Raw genomic sequence first — 17,413 nt, 5'->3', positions numbered from 1 at the left:
GAATCTGATATTAGTGTTATGCTAGCTGTTTTAATTATAGCTATAAAGAAGAGAGGTTGTCATCCCACTTTGTTCAATACTGGCAAACTGATCTACATATTTTTTGGTGTATGATTTAATAAGATGGCAATGATATGACAATATTTAGTTTTTTTTATTGAGAAACAACTTACATACCAACTTTACAAATTGTAATCCATCAAGTGGTTCTATTGATATAGGTTTACATTTCTAATAAAATAAAATAACTTAATAAATATACAGATGTTAACTGTATTATATTAAAATGATATTTGGAGCCTCACCACATCATCACAATCAAATGCACTGCATCCTTTCATGCTCTAACAACATTGGGCAGAGCTACTGTCAAGATATGTCTACATTATTTTCTCAAGCTACAAGTCCTATTTTGACTCCACTAAAATTGATAAGTACTGTAGGCTTGAAAATATAATCATTGCATTTTCATTCAACTTGTTTCTTAACTTTTTTGATGATCCCTATTCCACTTTTTTTTTAAATAACAGTTTTTAATTATCTTGTATATTACTGACACAGTACATACAGACAAGTTGTGTATATCAATATTAATTTACTAAGTACATTTGCATATATGTAACACTTTTTTACTTTGACTAACAAAATATTGACAAATAAACATTTCAGTGCTAGAAAAGTAATTTTTTAAAACTACTTTCAACATCAGTATAATTTCATATTTACCCTTAAGCTTCCTACCTGACTGACACAAATTAGCAGTGAAAACAAGTAATTCTTTATTAAACAAAAGATAAACACAAATCAGTTCATATGAAATGACAGATGACACTTTTCTCAGAGGTTTGAAGAGAAATATTTACCAGCAGAAGTCTGAAAGAAAACCTGACTAACACTGAAAGAATCACTATACATATATGGTTATTCCTCCCAGATCACACATACTACCCATGCCACTCTTGATCATTCCACAAAGTATTGCTAAATCTCTGCATAGTTGACCTTACTACAGAGACAACATTGTATACTAAACTATACAGTTCTACACTGATGTTTTCTGTGGGAGAAATCCAGTGGCACCAAAATAGGAATGATCTCGGAACATGCTTGGTTAGGACAGCAGCAAGTTAGCCATTTTCCAGAACCAACATACTACCCATGTCACTCTTGATCATTCCACAAAATATTGCTAAATCTCTGCATAGTTGACCTTACTACAGAGACAACATAGTATACTAAACTATACAGTTTTTACAGTGATGTTTTCTGTGGGAGAAATCCAGTGGCACCAAAAGAGGAATGATCTTGGAACATGCTTGGTTAGGACAGCAGCAAGTTAGCCATTTTCCAGAACCAATTCTCTGATGTCAAAACTACATGTATGCCCACATGCTGTGGTACTCTCAGGTTCACTGAATTATTCTAAGAATATTCAGGTAGTATCTGTATAATAATGGGAGGTTTGACAGAAAATGTTAAGCAGAGTTAAACTGTGTTCTTTGACTTTGACTGAGTTGTGAAAACAAAAGAGTCTGGATACAATGAAAAACGATCTATTTATTGTACATTAAGAGGATTATGAAAGATCAGAAGGGAATATGAGTGTGCTCTTTTTTCAGCTTTGTTTGTTTACTTTTTTTTAGAGCCTCCTAGTTGTAGATTTGAAAATATAATCTTTGCATTTTGATTCAACTTGTTTGTGTACTTTATTGGCAATCCCTACTCCCCTTTTTCAATTAACAATTGTTACTAATTTTGTTTCTTAAGTTTTTATGACCATTTATGGAGAGTAAATTTTAAGCTACATATCTGCATATGCGTTCAATTAAATGTTACATGTTTTTCAACAGTTTACTGCTGCATTGGCTTTTTCCACACAACCATCACATTGAACCTCTTCAAAATACATAACAGATGTATAACAAAGAATAAATATGTGTACTGATACGAAACTACAACAACCAGAACGTAAAGGTGTTCTCAAAGGGTCATCTTGAAGGCAAATACTGAATCAACACAGATTTAATGACTGGCTTCCATCAATGTCACAGTGCATTGTAACAAAAGATGAGCAGCAACAAAGCAATCACATCAGAATGGAATAATGTTTCTTCTAAGATAATACAACACAGGTTAATGCAATGTAAAGAGATGCAGTAAAATGATTACCTTGTTAGGTTTACATGATGCATATATATGTTCTTCAGCAGCCTGCTGTGCACAAGTATTTGCTAGAATCAGGTAACACAAATATTGCGGGCAAAACAGACAACAGTGACACATTGAGCAAAAGTTGTTAATTATTGACAACATTTACAACTATTACTTTAACACCATCTATTTACAAATAGCAATAGCTATACAAAATAGTGATATATGAAGTGGTAATAAATATTGAATACCCATTCACGATTTCAACTAAGTATAAGAAACAGTAGAAATAATCACCACCGTCGTCTGAGTAGGAAAATCTACTATGGTAATCAACCACTGTTAAAAACGTGCTGAAATATAGTCGCGGAAATCCAAGTAGAGACAGCAAACTTGAGTAACGATGAACAATAGCGATTCGAGTAACGTTAATTTTTAATCGGTTAAAACGCATTTCCGTGAAATCAAATCCTATTTGTCTGACAAATTGTTACTGTCCGAAAATTTTAAGCTTAGACTTAAAATTTCAGTTTGTTAGAAGTTAGTGAGTTTATTAAACTAACCCGCGAGTGGGTGTTGAACGCGTATTTTAGAGTATGAGATTCAAGAACCCTTATCCCCTCTATCACGTGAGTTGCTTATGTTTAAATTTGAATCGGGTGCATTAAACACTTCTAGTTTAACCCTTCGATATAGATCAATTCGTGGATGACACGTTTTTAGTGTCGCTGAATGATAACGACACATTAATGCAGTTTGAAAGACACCTTAATTCGGTTAGTTCTACTATATTCGGTTTACGCTGGAGATTGAAAAACAGGGTCGATTAAATTTCCTGGATATGACAGTTAAACGGGAGGATGGATTTCTTATAGAAAACCGTTCCGCCACACAACAGGTCGTGCTAGCTCTGGCTACAAAGATTATCTGCTTTTTCCACATTTGTTTGTACAGCACTGAAGATCTATACGTATGATCGGAGTTAATTTTTAACGCGTGTAGCAAGGAACAGAGGCTATGATGGAGTTAATTTTTAACGCTGTAGAAAGGAACAGAGACTATGATGGAGTTAATTTTTAATGCATGTAGCAAGGAACAGAGGCTATGATGGAGTTAATTTTTAACGCATGTAGCAAGGAACGAAGGCTATGATGGAGTTAATTTTTAATGCATGTAGCAAGGAACGAAGGCTATGATGGAGTTAATTTTTAACGCATGTAGAAAGGAATAGAGGCTATGATGGAGTTAATTTCTAACGCATGTAGCAAGGAACGGAGGCTATGATGGAGTTAATTTTTAACGCATGTAGCAAAGAACTGAGGCTATGATGGAGTTAATTTTTAACGCATGTAGCAAGGAACAGAGGCTATGATTATTTGTAGGTTTCATATTAAGTTTAGTTATAAATTAAAAATTAGAAACCTAAAGTTTGAAATTCAGAATCAAGGAACATAAAAATGCGGTAGACAAATGAATGAATGAATCGGCCTGAGCAGAACATGTGTCAAACACGTCACGAATAGACTGAAAAAATATTATGATTTGAGTTTACTTTAAATGGGAAATAAATATTAGAGAATTGCTAGAAACCGAAAAAGAAAATATTTGATAAAGACAGAGAAATGAAGTCAGTCTTGTAAGCTTCTCTGGGAAGGTTTGTGTAGTTATTGTGTTCGAGGTCGAGATGGCGCTGAAAACTGATGATGTAAATTCATTATTTTGTGTGTATATTATTCAGTTTCTTAATTGCAACACTTACTCTTGACAGTAATCTGTTGTTGTTTTTTTCGGGAGGAGAGAGGGTGTTCTGGATTGCTTTTAATAAAACAGCTTTTATTGTGCAATAAGTTAAACCTTGTATGTACATTTGTATTTTGTTTCAACGCAAAGCAACAAAATGAGCAATCTGCGCTCTTTCCAACGCGAGGGATCAAACCCTGGATTTTAGCGTTGTAAGTCCGTAAACTTACCGCTGACAAAACCAGTAGAGGGGGGGGGGAGGTAGCAAGTAAAAATAAATAGGTTATTTTAAAAAGCCTTGTGATAACCTCGGAAATTAATGCACAAGTTCAATATATTGAATATAGTATTAAGAGGTGAGCTGAATACCAGAACTGTGCTTACAAGATAAGAAATCGATACAGTTTGTTTCATAAAAACAAGTACTAAATCAGCACTTCGTACAATTCACTACAACAAATAAAAGTTTTTGTCGTACTTATAACGACCTTTCAACACGCTGAAGAACGTAAGTGAGTGTTCTTTTTACTTCAGCTGACATTTCTAAAACTAGTTACCGTTGGTTAAAACAAAATGCTTTTAGAAGGGGAAGTGGCTGCTTTGTAAAACATTTTCATATTTTAATGGAAAATTTCTGAAAAAAAAAAGATTTCTTAACTCTCAAAATTCGTTTATGTTTTGCTACTTGAGCTATCACTGGAAATCTTCATTTTTTTTTAATAATTAATAAGAACCAAACTTTAATCTGCTTATACAGCCCATGGTTTTTTTCTTTCTTTTCTTCCATAAACCCTCAAGAGCCTTCGACTGTCAACAGAATGGAAGGAATTGAGTGGGATTCTCTGCATTACATATAGCTCTCTACATCGAAGCAAGGGCTCTCTTGTTATCTGCTTAACGTATTAAAATTGCTAATAAAATCAGTCCTCGTTTTCCGGATGCGGAGGAAAATACGTTTTTTCTTTTTTTTATATCTTCTTTACACAGTCTTCGTTCTTGGCAGTAGGAATAGTGTCTGAACGACGCATGTATCAGTTTAAAACCTCAAACACTTCATGTGAGCTAAATAAACATCTTAAACTTCTGAAAGATTATTTAACAGAGTTTCACTGAAGGATTTAAAAACTAAAAGTATCACCAACGTGCTGTTTCGTCACAATTTTTTATTGCGCATGTGCAACAAGTAACAACTTTGTGTGTTTAAGAATGTTCGGGGATGCAATAGAGAAATCCAATAGTGTACTAAGTTGTTTTTGTTAAATCATCTGTATACAATTCTTTGTTTTAGGGCTGGGATACAAAACACAAGAGTAACAGTCAAATCCATATATTCGGTCTGCCAACAGTAGCCCAACAAACACACAAAGCTATTATAACGCATCCTCGGCCCCAGAGTGTGGAGTGCGATTTTTTTATTCTTGCAAAAGAGGACGCGAACCTTGGATACTTGGATCCACAACCTGGTGTGATAATTACTTGGTCACACTCAAACCTCCTTGCTACGGCATTGACTAATATTTTCCTGGATCACGAAGTGTGAGCTGTGTGTTCTGTGTCGTTGCTTGCTCACTAAATGCCTACAATGTTGATAAAAGACCATTGGAAACAACACCCACTCAAACTGCTCAGAATTTGACACCCACGCGAGTTTTCGGAAGGATAAAGAAAGAAGAAACGCTCGTTGTATAATAAGATTATAGGGTGGGCTTGCTTGTTACGTAGTAAACAGTAGGATCTGGATGATGACGCACTAATAAAGTATTTACCTACACTTCTAACCGAGCGCTCGGAATCGTCTTTATATTTTTTCTATTTTCCTTGCAGTTCTGCAGCGATATGACTCTAAGGTAAATGTATCATATCAATCATAAACGGTTTAATGTCTTGCAACTTACACTCCATTTCAAATGCGTCTGTTTCAGCAAAATCGAAAATGTGAAGGTGTTTTTTTTTCTTCTTCTTCTTGAAAAAAAATGTAGTAAAGCCTGGTACGGTAATAAGTAGTATTTTGTTACAGACATGAAACTGTGATGAAGGACATTGTCGAACAAAAGTTGATGTATGTAACTGAATACCTTTTAAGGTAGTACTTATAACAGTGATAAAAACTAAACAGAAAATGACCATTCTAATAAAGTTTAATACACAGTCGAGAAAATGTACTTATATTTTTAATCAAAAGAAAATAATTCTTAGTAAGGTTCGGTTATTTAATATTAAAAAAACAATAGTTCTGGATGTAAAAGGAATGTACAAGTTCTAGTCTGTTTAGCATGGACAAACGCGACTTTTGGGGTTTGTATGCCGGGCTGCTGATCGAAGGGTCCGAGGCTCGAACCATAATGTCACTGAACACGTCTTGTACTTTCAGCTATTGGCGCGTTATAAAAATCACAGTCAATCCTGTTACATGATTACATATGTGGACAAAACACTTATGGCAGTGGGTCCTGCTGACTGGCTGCCTTTCCTGTAAAAAGTAATTCCAAATTAGGGACCTAGGGGGTCCTTTGACCTGGTAGTTTAGTCTACATATCGCATGACGTGTCCATAAGGCTTAAAATTGTAATTACTTTTAGATTTATCATTCGTTTAAGTCTATTCTTTGATTCAGCTAACCAGCTGTTTGTTACTCTTGTATCTGAAGTGTATTATGTTGATTTTTTTTAGTCAAAATTTAAATTTTTTATTTCATTATTATTGATTCAATATAAAATACTAGGTGTACTTCCGCAGGGTCCCCGAAATTGTTCTGTTTCAAGAGTAAATAAAACCAACATTAAAAGTAACAAATATTTTTACTTCTTGCTTTTAAAGTTCATATATCATGACGTGTTGTAGCCTACAGAGTGCATAATTCTTCTCGTGATTCATCGCATGCGCATGTTTTACTGACAAACTGCAGTACAAATTTCAAAGTTAAGAGTCTCTTACGTTACGTCGTTTTAGCGTCTACTGACTGACTGACAATACACTACTGTGCGTGTGGTTAAAACAGGTGACCCCTCCCGGCGGGCTTCGGTCCCCTTTCAGGGAAATTATACTAAGGATTTGCTAATGGAAAGTTGTTACATAATACAATTTACCTCTGACGAGGCTTCAATTTCTTACCTAACGTATTATAATTTCGAATAGCTTGAAACTGAGTTAAATCGTGAAATTATATAAATGTCGATATGTATCCAATTCATGATACTCGCCAACAAGATTGATACACACAGTTTTTTAATACAAATCAATTTTAATATACAAACAATAACACCATTTACAATAACGGTTATTACAAATAATGATCTATGTACACAAGTTTTACAAGCTTACAAACAATATTTAATCTTCCATCTGGTCTGGAACTTCCTTGATATCTTATCGAGGGTTCACGATGAACGAATTAATTATGAGTAGATGTAGATACAATTCAATTAACAGAGAGCTAGCTAGCTATGCGGTCTTCGCCGGCCACAGACGCCGAGTTATCTACTGATGAAGTTATATAATGTTGTCGTAAGAATACTAATGTCGATGTGAATCCGCTGAAGTTAAATGGTTTGTAATATTCGAAATCTATAAACGTTCCAGGTCAAATATCTGAAGTTCCCGATTAATAAGCGTTATAACAATAACAATTATAGCTTCCGAAGTTTATAGCACACCAACTATAGTAAACCAATAATATATACTGTTTTTTGGCGCATCACGTTGGTTATATTTAGAGGCGTGAGGAGAGTTTCTCGAAATTTCAGCTTACGCAACAATATAAACGATACACCAGTGTTTACGTACACACATATATTGTTGATTCTTACACTCGTGAATTTTCTACAATTTTAGTGAATAAGCGGGAATTTCTCAATACAGATATAACAGTATAAGTTATGTACATTTCTACATATAAATTTACAAGCATCGATATTAAAATAGATACAGGATAGTAAATCCGTCACAAAGAATATTAAGTTCTTTGAATAAGGTAGATAAATTACAATAACACCAATTTATCCTGAGATTTAATGTTCTCAAAACTCAGTTTGAGGGCTGCGAATGGATTTTAGATGTGTGTGTGTGACAAAATCTTACCACTCAAAAGTACTTATAGTCGAATACCGTTAGTCATTATTTCATAGTGAAGCAATATCAGTTTGAAATGAATTCAAAATTTCGCTTTACGTTTGTGAGGAGTTCGTACCTCATGGGGCCTGGCATGGCCAATTGATTTAGGCATTTGACTCGCAATCTACGGGTCTTAGGGTTGAATTTGGTCACTGAGCATGCTCGTCCTTTCAGCATTTTTTTGGGGATTTTTTTGATGCGACATTGATAAAAGGTGACACACAAAAATTGGCGGTGGGTGATGTTGACTAGTAGCCTTCCCCCTGTCTACCACTTCTAAATTAGAACGAATAACGCAGATAGCCCGGGTGTAGCTTTGCATGAAACTCACCAAACAAAAAAATCATCTCTGACGAAAACAATGAGTTTATCAAAACAATGAGTTAAGGCAGCAAATGGACGTCCAAGTTTCAATATTTTAAACTCCTTCCAACTTTGGTATACAAACTTTCCAGATTATCACACCCAGTATCAAGCCCGACATGGGCAGGTGGTTAGGACGCTTAACTCGCAATCTGGGGGTCGCGGGTTCGAATTCCTGTCCCACCAGACATGCTCGCCCCTGTTAGCCGTGGAGCCGTTATAAAGTGATGGTCAATCCCACTATTCGTTGGTAAAAGAGTAGCCTAAGAGTTGACGGTGGGTGTTGTTGACTAGTTGCTTTCATGTCAGTTACATCTAAATTAGGAACAGTTAACACAGATAGACGGTGAGTAGCTTTGCGCGAAATTTAACAAAATAAAATCACGTTCTTTAGATGTTTACAGTTAAAAAAAATTAGTCTGGTTAAAATTATGAATTGTTGAAGATTATGAATTATTTAAGAGTGAATTTTAGTAAACCATACACCCCTTTAGTCGTGAAGTTTATCTTCCCTGGCTTTGCTAACACATCATTAGTACATCCTGCTCTAGCACGAATTATATTTCATTTTGTGTTTTTGCACAAATTTCCTTTAATGTTTTTTCTAGATCACTACTAAATTAGGGACGGCTTGCGCAGATAGCCCTCGTATAGCTTTGCGCGTATTTCAAACCAAACACTATCAGAAATAAATGATTACTCTAGTAGACCTGATGGAGATCAAGCAATTCATATTACCTCACAGAAATTCAAAAGTTCTACCTTTTAAAAATATTTTATGAACGAAAATTACTATATTTATAGATATATTAGAACAATACAACAACATCAATAACAACAATATCAACATCAATATAAAAGTTTATGAAGAGTTATATTGAATTGGAAGAAAAAAAACAACGAAATTTCACACCACAGAGAACAGGTTTGCTATTAAGGGGCTTCTAACTTGGAAGGTTAACTTGTACTGTGATTCTAATCGTTGCCCTATTAAAATGTTCTGTTATTTAAGTTTCACTCATATTAAAATTGTCTATGATTTATGTTTCACTCATATTAAAATTGTCTATTATTTACATTTTACTTATATTAAAATGGTCTATTATTTACGTTTCACTTATATTAAAATGGTCTATTATATACGTTTCACTTATATTAAAATGGTCTATTATTTACATTTCATTCATATTAAAATGGTCTATTATTTACATTTCATTCATATTAAAATGGTCTATTATTTACGTTTCACTCATATTAAAATGGTCTATTATTTACATTTAATTCATATTAAAATGGTCTATTATTTACATTTCATTCATATTAAAATGGTCTATTATTTACGTTTCACTCATATTAAAATGGTCTATTATTTATGTTTCACTCATATTAAAATGGTCTGTTAGTTACGTTTCACTCACCTACACGTTCCTCCATTAAAGCACATGTTTGACTTTGCTTCGGGACCACACTCGGGGGAGTACTGACACTCCTCTCCATAATACTTTTGTAAACAGTGACATTGGTAGACAGAAAAATCTGCAGAAGCAATACATTTTCCATTATAAGAACAGTGGTTTTTGATACAAGGATCTGTTCGATATTTGATTTTGCTGATCATCTCGTAAGTGATGTTAAATCCATAAACATCAAGAAACAAATCAATAACCCGCAAATGTACGTTGCCCTGTTCCAATACAGTGAAGTCTAACACCAGAATAGTCTTGTTCGTCACTAGTTGGCTAAATTTTGAGTCTGCGCTAATAAAACCCAAATCTGTTTTGCCCATGTACTGAGACTCATCCTCAAAATAAGCGTACTCGGTAGCGCGAAGACCTTCTCGCATGTAGAACTGCGTGAGATAAATGGCTATCATCTGGTTTCCAGGAGCTTCGATCTTCCACCTGCAACTGATGGGTATTGGGTAGGGATTGGGAAAGTTAGGAGTCCAAATAACCCCTCTAGGATCACGTAGGGTACCCCCACAATCGGTAAAAAGAGTTGGTTCTTGTCCTAACACAGCAGGGAACGTTCTCGATAAAACGGAACACACAAATAACGTTAAGCAGTAACATATAGCATATCGAAATTCAGAATGTCCAGGACGCGAATAATTTCGAGTTGTAGTTTTCCACAGTGTCAAGGAACAAGATTTTACTGAAGATGATTCTGGGGCCATTTTAAAATTTCTAAGTTATTTTTCTTGTATGGAACAATTGAACTCAAATAACGTGATTTGTATATAGGTTTTTCTATGAAGTTCCGGGTCGCATGTGATTGTGTTTTTTCAAAACGGGAACAAATTTTGCACTATATGTTTTCATTCGGATGATCTAATCACTAATGATGTGAATCGAAGGATTTGGGAAAATTCCAGTATCTTATTGGTTGGTAAATCATCTACGTAGACAGTTTGGAACTAACTGGAAATATAAAAGAAATAAAAACTGTCAGTATTTATATATTGGAAGAGCAGCATTTTAACAATTCAAATCAAACATTTGTGCACACCCAGCAACCACATTCGTACATTTATATTAATTAATTAAACATCTTTTTTTTATCTCGACAACAGAGAAATAAAAAGTAGGAGTTAAAAAGTTAGATATCGCGATTTTTGGTTGAGTGAGAGTAAAAAAAAACTTTTAAAAATTAATATTTTATTCAGCTTTTCAAAACATTGACTTTTTTATTGTCGTTTAAAAGATCCGTATATGAAACACATACACTCGTACATAGAGAATAAAAAAAATATACTATCTTCCCATATGAAATCAACTCCATTAGATTTCCACGCCAAACAGAATGCTTTATAAATAAATAATATATTAACTAAATATTTGAAGAGCTTTTTATATTTATCTACGACATTTCCTGAATATTACATGAGATTGTTTTGGTATAGAAATCGAAACTCAAGAAACAGTATCACGTTCTAAAATACATCAAATACGTAAGCATTCAAACTAGAAAAAACAACGCTACAGTGCAACGTATTTTAAACTTAGTTGTGGTCATTTGTTTTTACAGGTTTTACGAATTTGACACATCCGTTGGATATACGAATTACTTGTTTTATTGTAAACACAGCCTACAACTAAACGTTGACTTAGAAATTTATTCCCCTTTATGCCCCTATCTTTAAATAAGAATATAATAAATGGACGCAATGTTGTGTTGTTGGGCAAATTTGTCATACGCATTGGAAAATAATGTTTTCGAACAAAAATATAGTATTATTGAATTTTTCAGGTACAAATTTGACTCCCTTTGAGCCCATTTATTGAAGGAAAATGATAAAATATAACAATTGATGGTAGTTTTGATTTTAACAAATAATGAAAAAGGACCTTTCGTAAGGCACAAGTTTGAAAGTATCTGTTCTGTGTGTATTTTGATTTTTTTCAGCCAAACACTAGAACCTTTCTACAGTAAAAGTTTAATAGTACTAACAATTCAAGACTTAATTAAATCATATTTATTTAGAATAAATTGTAATTGACTTTAAAATGTTAATTCAATGCACTTTACACACTTCAATGAAACAAACAGAGATGAATTCTATAATTATAATTTTTTTTTGCTTTAAAACGAAGCCACGTTTGGCTATCTGCTGTGTCCACCGCGGGGAATCTAACCCTGGACTTTAGCTTCGTAAGTCCGTAGACTTACTGCTGTCCTACGGGGACTATAATATATTTTCAGGCACTATATCTAGAATAAAAAAAAAACGTTTTATTTTTGACACAATGAAAGTAAAGATACTTTTTACTAGTTACATCCGACTAGTGTCTGTAACACAGTAACAACCAGAGGGTGGGGTAGGAGATAATATCTATAGTGTTAGCATATATTCAGCTTCAACCGTTAATGGGTGGGATCAATTTTAAAAACAATGGCAGGAAACGAGGAGTTTGTACTTTCGCGCTAAGCTACAAGAGGGCTATCTGTGCTAGCCGTCCCTAATTAGCAGTGAGAGACTATAGGGAAGGCAGTTAGTCATCACCACCCACCGCCAACTCTTGAGCTACTCTTCTACCAATGAATAGTGGAATTGACCGTCACATTATAAAGCCCTCACGGCTGGGACGGGGTATTTGAAAGGATAAAACTAAATCGTAAATAAAGGGATACTTACGATAAACAAATAAAAGAGAAAGGAGCGAGAGAAAGATTCTCACGTTACTTAATATTACATTTTACATGCACCAATTAATAAATAATATAGATAAGTCGGGTTTTCTACAAGGCAGACTTGCAACTTACATTTCAATATTAAACTTTAATATTACATTTTACTTGGACCAATTAATAAATAATATATATAAGTCGGGTTTTCTACAAGTCAGACTTGCAACTTACATTTCAATAGTAAACTTTAATATTAAATTTTACACGCATCAATTAATAGATAATATAGATAAGTCGGGTTTTCTACAAGTCAGACTTGCAACTTACATTTCAATAGTAAACTTTAATATTACATTTTACATGCACCAATTAATAAATAATATATATAAGTCGAGTTTTCTACAAGTCAGACTTGGAAAAGAGACACCGAAATTACAGATAACTAGGGTTTCTTAATATCGGATTATCGGACTAAAGCTAAGACCAGTTCGATAGCGAATGTTCTTCATGTAGAAGGTGTTTAATAGCATATTAAACAAACATACTTCGTGAATATACATTAATTAATAGCGTGTAAAACAAGTATGCATATTAATGTGTTAAGTAGCTAAGCTGGCGGATCGAGAAATCTCTTTAAAGTTCGTGAAATGTGATAAAACATGTTAGATGGAAGATATTTGTATCATAATTTTCATTGTCAGTTCATAATGAATTTCAAAGCAGATGTGTGTAAATACATAGCAGATCTACCGATCGTCCTTTCTCAAATGTCATCTGCAGTAATAGAGATGGTTGTGATAGAAAAAGAAGATCTTATTCTATCCAATTTAATGTGAATATAGAGCTTTCAAAAAAATAAACTAAAATAAAGAACTGACGAGCATTGGTTTTGAATGAGAGGCCTCCTGGGCAATAACTTAAATTGTTTGTTTGTAATTAAGCACAAAGCTACACAATGGGCTATCTGTGCTCTGCCCACCACGGGTATCGAAACCCGGATTTTAGCGTTGGAAGTCCGCAGACATACCGCTGTGCCACTGGGAGGGGGGGGGGGCAATAACTTACAGCAGATCTAAGATAAATATTCTTACACATTACACACCTCTGATATAAAATCTGCGGTGAAATGACTGAAAGGATTCTGAAAAAAATACATTCAACGTTAAGTTCTGTCATATTTATTACGAATTTGAAGTAGTTAAATATAAACGTTTAATGTATTCCTCAATATTTATTTTAATATAAATTTAACGTTACAAGGAAACACACTTGACCACATAAAGCTTTCCTCCTAAAACTCTAAATAAACATTACCCCAGGGATACTCATCTCCTTAATTGGTGGCAATGTTGAGTAAATAAACATTAATTATCCCAGGGGGACTCATCTCCTTAATTGGTGGCAATGTTGAGTAAATAAACATTATCCCAGGGATACTCATCTCCTTAATTGGTGGCAATGTTGAGTAAATAAACATTATCCCAGGGGTACTCATCTCCTTAATTAGTGGCAATGTTGAGTAAATAAACATTATCCCAGGGGGACTCATCTCCTTAATTAGTGGCAATGTTGAGTAAATAAACATTATCCCAGGGATACTCATCTCCTTAATTGGTGGCAATGTTGAATTTTTGTTATATTCAAATAGAACAGTATCATACGTAGCACCCGAGCTATACGACCAGATCAAAGATCCATGGTACAGACCTTGATGTCACTGTTTTAGAGTTGTTATCAGAGGGAAAGCAACCAGTTAGTAGTTCTTGTAATGGCTCTGTCTCCTATAGGCTATTTATTCTTTCATAAATAGCAAAACTGAGTGTCACTTTCATTACGCGCCCACAACTGAAAGCGCAGACCGTGTTCAGCAGTAAATTGCTGTCCAGAATGTTGAAGCTTTCGATCCGCAGTTTGACACGCTAACCACAAGATTGAGAAGCTTGTAAAATTTAATTTCATTGTTCAACGGTGAAGATATCACAAAGTCATGCGTAAGGAAAGAATAACCAGGGGTAAATTGTGTGTTTCAAAATGACATTAAAAAAAACAAACAAACACGAAAACATTCTGTGTTTGGAAAAGTCGATCTTGTATAGCCATTCAAAAATCTAATTACCTCAGTTGTTATTAATACGAATTAAAAATTTCTCATCTCCTACAATCCTTTGGTTGGCTTAAAGGTAATTATTGAGATTTTACCAAGTGATTCACACAGTATTAAATAACAAGGTGATTCACACAGTATTAAATAACAAGGTGATTCACACAGTATTAAATAACAAGGAGATTCACACAGTATTAAATAACAAGGTGATTCACACAGTATTAAATAACAAGGTGATTCACACAGTATTAAATAACAAGATGATTCACACAGTATTAATCTAATAGGTATCAAAATTCGAACCACGAAAGCAAAACAACAATATAGTAACAAGTAGTGAAACTCCGTATTTAATCAATAATTAAGCAGAAAATTACAATATTCATTCTGTTTATAATTCGCTGAATTCAGAATAATTTTCTTAACTTCCCGAATTAATTTTTTCTCAGGAATTATGGGACAAAAGTAATATAATGACAAGCCGAGATCCCCCAGCGAGTCAGCAGTAAGTTTACGGATTTATAATGCTAACATCCAGGGTTCGATTCCTCGTAGTAGGTAAAGCGAAGATAGGCTATCGTGTAGCTTTGCGCTACGAACTAACAAACAAACTGAAAGCTTAGGAAGATTAATATTTCACCTTAAGAGTAAAAAAAAAAATCCAGAATTAAATATCTACCCTTATATTCTTTTTTTTTCCATAAGTGTAATTAAATCCATCACTGGTGGATCTGATTGTACGTGAAAGGTATCTTATATTGCCAAGACATCGTTAAAGACCTTTACTTAAACTCGCTGTATATTACTGAATGTCTGATATTAAAATTCTATAATATTTAGATATTAGAAAAATGAGTTTGAAGATAAATCAATTTTGCGAAAAACATTGATCACACCGTAATACAAAGGGTGGAGTGCTTCATGTTGAAACGATTTCGAATATTCAAGTCAGCAAATCACGTGACCACTACAGTCAATATAAATTCAACATACATCACAACTACATTTTGACATTGTTTGGCGTTACTTAGGTGGTGTTATACCATCGAAAATTCATCGCTTAGCGACGTAAAATATTCTTATCCTCAAATAATTAAAGAAGAGTTCTTCTCGGAGGTTTAATTTTTCGAGACGAGGAAATTCCTTGTACTAAATGACATTTGGAAAACAAAGGAATATGCATCAGCTAAGGGAATCCGAATCATCCATAAAGAAGTAATAACCTAACCGTGGTAGCAAAGTGCGACGTCTTTTAACAAGTGATAATTCATGAAAAAAAATCCGGTGGCAAAAGAATCTCCGTCTGGGAAACGAGACACAAGTTTCTTCCACGACATATCCATTCAACCGTTGCATACCTCATGCAGCTGAAGAATGAATCGGGTATTCATGCTATTCCAAATAAAGACGTACTTTTCAGATCTCCAGACACAGCACCTACAGTTTTCCATGCGACTGGACTGTTGAAATGGGCAATAGGAAACCTTCTTTCCCGTACACCAGATGGATAATGGAAAACATCAGAAAGGTGTGCTTTGGATATGACTGCCTTAAGAAGGAAACTAAGTTGCATGGCTATTTTCAAGATGCAAGTTGCCAGATAGAGCATGAACGTGGTGACGTGGACTGTAACGACGTAGTGAGGCTCTACAATAGTTTTAATACAATATACTCAACTTCTGACCATGGCATGATCCGGTGATTAGAGCTCGGTATGTCCGGGTGGCGAGTTCGAATCCGGTCACTGAATATGGTCGCCCCTTTTAGCCGTGGAGGCGATATAATGTGACGATTCTATTATTGTTTATTGTTCAGTACGTGTGGAATCTGTTTATTTTGTTGCTCTCGTTCTTAACTTTAATATAATTCACAAATCACGTGGTTTGCGCATGAGAGTAAAAAATATTATGACAAATTCTTTTACTTAATTTCATAGATTTTATTTTTATTTTCTAATATTTCTAAAAGCTATTATTTTGGTTAAATATTGTGTCTTTTTTTAAAACTCAAGTTACTGACTTATTAATATTTTTGTTACAGTGTTTTGTTTTTTTGATAATGTTTTAGTTTGTTTGTAGTTCTTGCACAGATATTAAAATACAACGTTCATAAATGGAAACATCGGCTCATGTAGATATTTAGATCTTGAAAGTCGAGTTATTCAAAACTTGAAAACAGTGTTGATAACTGGACCATTATTGTTGTTGTTTGTTATTAAGCACAAAGCTACACAATGGGCTATCTGTGCTCTGCCCACCACAGGTATCGAAACCCGGTTTCTAGCGGTATAAGTCCGGGGGAGGGCAGTAGAAAGCTACACTACAGTGTAACAGAGCAGGAATTTTCATCTACATCACGTTTATAGCTTTCAGGAAATTCATATGAATTTCTACTTTCGAAGCTGAAATATTCACGACCATGTTTTATAACACATAAGAAAGCTTGTGTGATTTATTTATCCAGTAAAATTTAATAAACACGCATCGTTTTAAGAACTGTAAACTATAGTTATATACGTGTATATGTATTTGTTTTTTTTTTTTTAATTTTCGCGGAAAGCTACACGAGGGCTATCTGCGCTAGCCGTCCCTAATTTAGCAGTGTAAGACTAGAGGGAAGACGGCTAGTCATCACCACCCACCGCCAACTCTTTGGCTACTCTTTTATCAACGAATAGTGGGATTGACCGTCACATTATAACGTTCCCACGGCTGAAAGGGCGAGCATGTTTGGTGGGACGGGGATTCGAACCCGCGACCCTCAGATTGCGAGTCGAGCGCCTTATCTTTATATAGTAAAATTATTAACTAAAACAAT

General features: G+C 34.4%; 1 protein-coding gene across 1 annotated transcript in view; it reads right to left on the bottom strand.

Moving 5' to 3' along the window:
• The window catches only part of LOC111087135 (fibropellin-1-like), a 76,255-nt gene that overhangs the window by 44,398 nt on the left and 14,444 nt on the right, over window positions 1-17,413 (bottom strand). The window contains exon 2 of the mRNA XM_022392720.1: window positions 9,783-10,784. Within this exon, the coding sequence (XP_022248428.1) occupies window positions 9,783-10,540 (758 nt within the window). The 5' untranslated portion in view covers window positions 10,541-10,784. The remainder of the gene's footprint in view (window positions 1-9,782; window positions 10,785-17,413) is intronic.

The sequence above is a fragment of the Limulus polyphemus genome, unplaced genomic scaffold, assembly GCF_000517525.1.
Source record: "Limulus polyphemus unplaced genomic scaffold, Limulus_polyphemus-2.1.2 Scaffold1779, whole genome shotgun sequence".
Classification (NCBI taxonomy): domain Eukaryota; kingdom Metazoa; phylum Arthropoda; class Merostomata; order Xiphosura; family Limulidae; genus Limulus; species Limulus polyphemus.
This window is presented reverse-complemented; position numbering and strand designations above follow the sequence as displayed.